Raw genomic sequence first — 3,491 nt, 5'->3', positions numbered from 1 at the left:
AAAATTAAAATGAATTTTAATAGTTTTTTTAAAAAAAGACTTATTCTGAAATACAATAAATAAAAGAAAAAATAAATAAACACCTCACTCGAATTAAAAAAAATGAAAAACAAGAGGAGACAGACTTCATCGTCCTCGTCTAGCTCTCTCGCTCCCTTCTCTCGCTCAATCCTCATCATCTCTCCATCGCCCAACCTAGCGTTTCTTTCAGTCGCTCTCAATCGCACTCAATCGTCTCTCTCGCGTCCAAACTCTCTCTCTCAAACTTTATTCTACATGCAAACAGAGGCAAGGGCGGTTGAAAAGGACTCACCTTCGACGGTGACGGCGAGCTCAGGTAACGCTTGAGTTCTCCTTTCCCTTCTTTAAACGCTGGTTTTTCTGATTTGTGATTTAGGGTTTTTTCTTTGAAGCCTCTTCGCCGTTTTTTCCCTCCCTCCCTCATCTCACAAACTCGTCTCCTTTTTATCTATGCAGCTTAGGGTTTCGGTTGGTGCAATTGATGTTCAAAGGAGAAAGCTTCAGAAGCGCTTTTGGATGCTCAGGATTGGAGTTTAGCCTGTTTGATGATAGATTCGGAAAGGTAATCTGCACTCTTGCTTTTTCTGATAGCTTTTGTCCCAATTCCAAATTGGGAACTTTCTTGAATTTTCAACGCTTTACTGATTGCCTTATTTTGTTACTGCAGTGAAAACCGGAATACTCATGTGCGATTTACTGCTTGCAAGGGAAAATGGCGAACTTGGGAGATTTGCTCATCACTGTGCGGCATGACCTCTCAAGAACAGTCTCTCTGAATGACACAACAGGGTCGGATTTGACAATTTCAGCCCCACCCATGAAATCAACCTGCAAGTCCTTCAAACAGATTTCTAGATGAAGCTCTCCTGCACCAGCAACAATGTGTTCTCCAGACTCCTCAATGGTACAAACAAACATAGGATTAGGCTTAGCAAGACGCTTGAGACCTTCAACAGGCTTAGGAAGACCTGAAGCAACCTTGCACTGAACAGCAACACGCACAACAGGTGAGACAGAAAACTTTATAGCACGAATAGGGTGTGCATCGACTTCCTTTTCATTTGTTAGAGTACTCAATAGATCATACCAGAAATCACTAATACCCATCCATTCCTTACGGCCTCCATATGGTACCTTGCATTTTTCAACAGACAAAAGATGGCCACATAATCTCCAAACTTTGGTAAATTCCCTAATAGTTTTTTTTGTGTCTTGTAGACTGACTCCATCCACCGCCTACAACGCCGTTGATGCTTTCCAATAGACCAAACCGACATTGTAAGCAACCGCACAATGTGAAACTGCAGTATGGATCGGGGACCCTCTTTGTCTAGTTTTGGCACTAAATTTGGGGTGATCATATTAGAAGATTGGAACCCTTCTGCCATTTTCTCAGTTTTTCAAAGGATAGGAAGACTTCTTCGCAACAGTGATTGATGAACTCGTTACAGCTAGCCTGTTTGCCGAGCTCTCCTGGGATATAGGTGAAGCAACTACCTTATTTGCAAACATTTCTTTTGTGATGTTCCCATTTGCAGATTCAGATTTACAGTTTGTAACATCTACATCATTATTCAAAACATCTTTATTCTGTACCAGGTTATGCTTCAATAGACAGCAACTAGATACCACGCCATGTTTAGATGATTCAACTGTCCGAAATGCAATTGGGTCACTATCACAGTCTGTAGCAGCACAAGGCGGGTCGGAAATTACTACTTCCGGAATTCCAGATGAACCCAAAACATGTTCTGAATTAGATCTACTACAAGGAAGTTCATGTAGAGAAAACTTCATACGTTTAACATTTACAATCTCATCATTCAGGTCTTCACAAGTTAAACTCTCGGCCAAACACCCCAGGGCAGTCTCATTGGAATGCTGAATTTGGGTATCATCTTGGGCAACAGGTAATCCACTTTCTTCACAAAACTTGAGAATATCATCTTCATATTTTGATGCTGCTGTTTTGGTTTTTTCTTGCAGGCCTAACAAGCCTCAATGCCATTTCAGCGGCCGTATCTTTGAGACCAACAGGTGAATGCATCTCCTTTATCAGGATATTTTGCTCGGAAGACATCAGAAAAGTGGCCTCCATTTTCAATTAGCATCGATCTGAACCATCTTCCAAACTCATTATTGTCAAAATCAGGCCCTGCATCACACCTATCAATTGCAGACGGTGCAATATTGAGATCACCAACAACAAAGATTCTCCTTCCTTGATGCAGGAGAGACTCCAATCTGCAGTATCCTGTAGAATATTTGTTTAAACTGAATCCTCTCTGTGTCATCACTTCCAGCTCGAGGCCCATAAATATTGAAAAGAACAAAGTGCCCATGATCAGTGACAATGCATCGCCCTTCACTGTCAACACTGAGAAGCTCATCTTTTGAAAAACCCTCAAGATCTTCTATGAAGAGTGGCAATTTATCTTCCCTAGTTTGAGAGTTACACATTAGGCCAGTGAATCCTTCTTCAGCTGCCAAGGGCAATGTTGCTTCAGTACTCGAAAAAGCAGACTTTACTCGACAAAATGTAATAACACCGGAATAACCGGTTTGGCCTTTCTGAGAAGTTCGGGTAGAAGAAAAGAACGATTCGTATCCATCTACCATAACCAAATCCGCTGTAACATCTTGTCTGCTAAGTTTTGTCTCCTGAAAGCAAATAATATCAGCGTCGAATGAATTGAGCAGATTGCGGAGAGAACCGAACTGCAATATGCGTTGTCTCAAACCGTTTACGTTGTAAGTTATTATCTTCACATTTTTGAAGGATCTCTTAAGCTTCTGTCTTAGAACCTCTTCGATGATATCATTAGCAACTGACTGTTTTATTGATTCATATGTAGGTCCTCCCTCCATAAGAAGACCGTGCATCCTTCCCCACCACTCTTCCATGAGTTTCCCTTTTTTTTTTCTTCAAGTCCAAGAGTAGGAGAAAATTCCAATGGATGGTAATAATCATATAACTGCTGTCTTTTGGCATTATATTCTGGATTATCATGCTGCAAAAGGCCATGACTGCTTTATCATGCCTTTACCTGAAAATTGATTGTGTTGGCCATGCTGTTATTCATCTTGCAGGTTTGATGGCTGCACCTGAGAGGCTTTGGCTAGGTTGATAATGCTGTAGTTATGTATTACTGGAAATGTATGGTTAGTGAAATTGGTGTAGGTCGGCATTGTATTGGTTAACATGTGACTGTTTGCTATTGTACTGTGTTGAAATAATGTTTGTAATGTTGCAGGGTTGTTTTGAGATGTGGGCAAGGCTGGGACCTTTGACGAAAGGAAGAGATTAACGGTAGTGACACATATCATGTGATGTTCATGTGTAGACTCTAGATATGACTTTGCCAGTTGAGATACATGATAGTGAGTGAAATCCCAACGATGCAAAACCCTTGCTGGCAAGACGGCAGTCTCATTTGTATGGCAAGAAGAAACAGAACAGTTGACCAGTA

At 41.1% G+C, this 3,491-nt stretch overlaps 2 protein-coding genes across 2 annotated transcripts; both read right to left on the bottom strand.

Moving 5' to 3' along the window:
- Positions 1-714: 714 nt before the first annotated feature.
- LOC127104768 (elongation factor 2-like) lies at positions 715-1,128 on the bottom strand. Its single transcript, XM_051041927.1, has one exon. It carries the CDS (start codon positions 1,126-1,128, stop codon positions 715-717), a length of 414 nt encoding a protein of 137 aa, XP_050897884.1.
- Positions 1,129-1,413: 285 nt separating this feature from the next.
- LOC127104767 (DNA-(apurinic or apyrimidinic site) endonuclease 2-like) lies at positions 1,414-2,925 on the bottom strand. The gene is made up of 3 exons (XM_051041926.1): positions 2,297-2,925; positions 2,057-2,187; positions 1,414-2,009 (listed from the first exon to the last, which is right to left on the bottom strand). Exons 1-3 carry the CDS (start codon positions 2,923-2,925, stop codon positions 1,414-1,416), a joined length of 1,356 nt encoding a protein of 451 aa, XP_050897883.1.
- Positions 2,926-3,491: the final 566 nt, after the last annotated feature.

Source organism: Lathyrus oleraceus, chromosome 7 (assembly GCF_024323335.1).
Source record: "Lathyrus oleraceus cultivar Zhongwan6 chromosome 7, CAAS_Psat_ZW6_1.0, whole genome shotgun sequence".
Taxonomy (NCBI): Eukaryota; Viridiplantae; Streptophyta; class Magnoliopsida; order Fabales; family Fabaceae; genus Lathyrus; species Lathyrus oleraceus.
The sequence above is the reverse complement of the archived record's forward strand: the minus strand, read 5'-3'. Positions and strand labels throughout refer to the sequence as shown.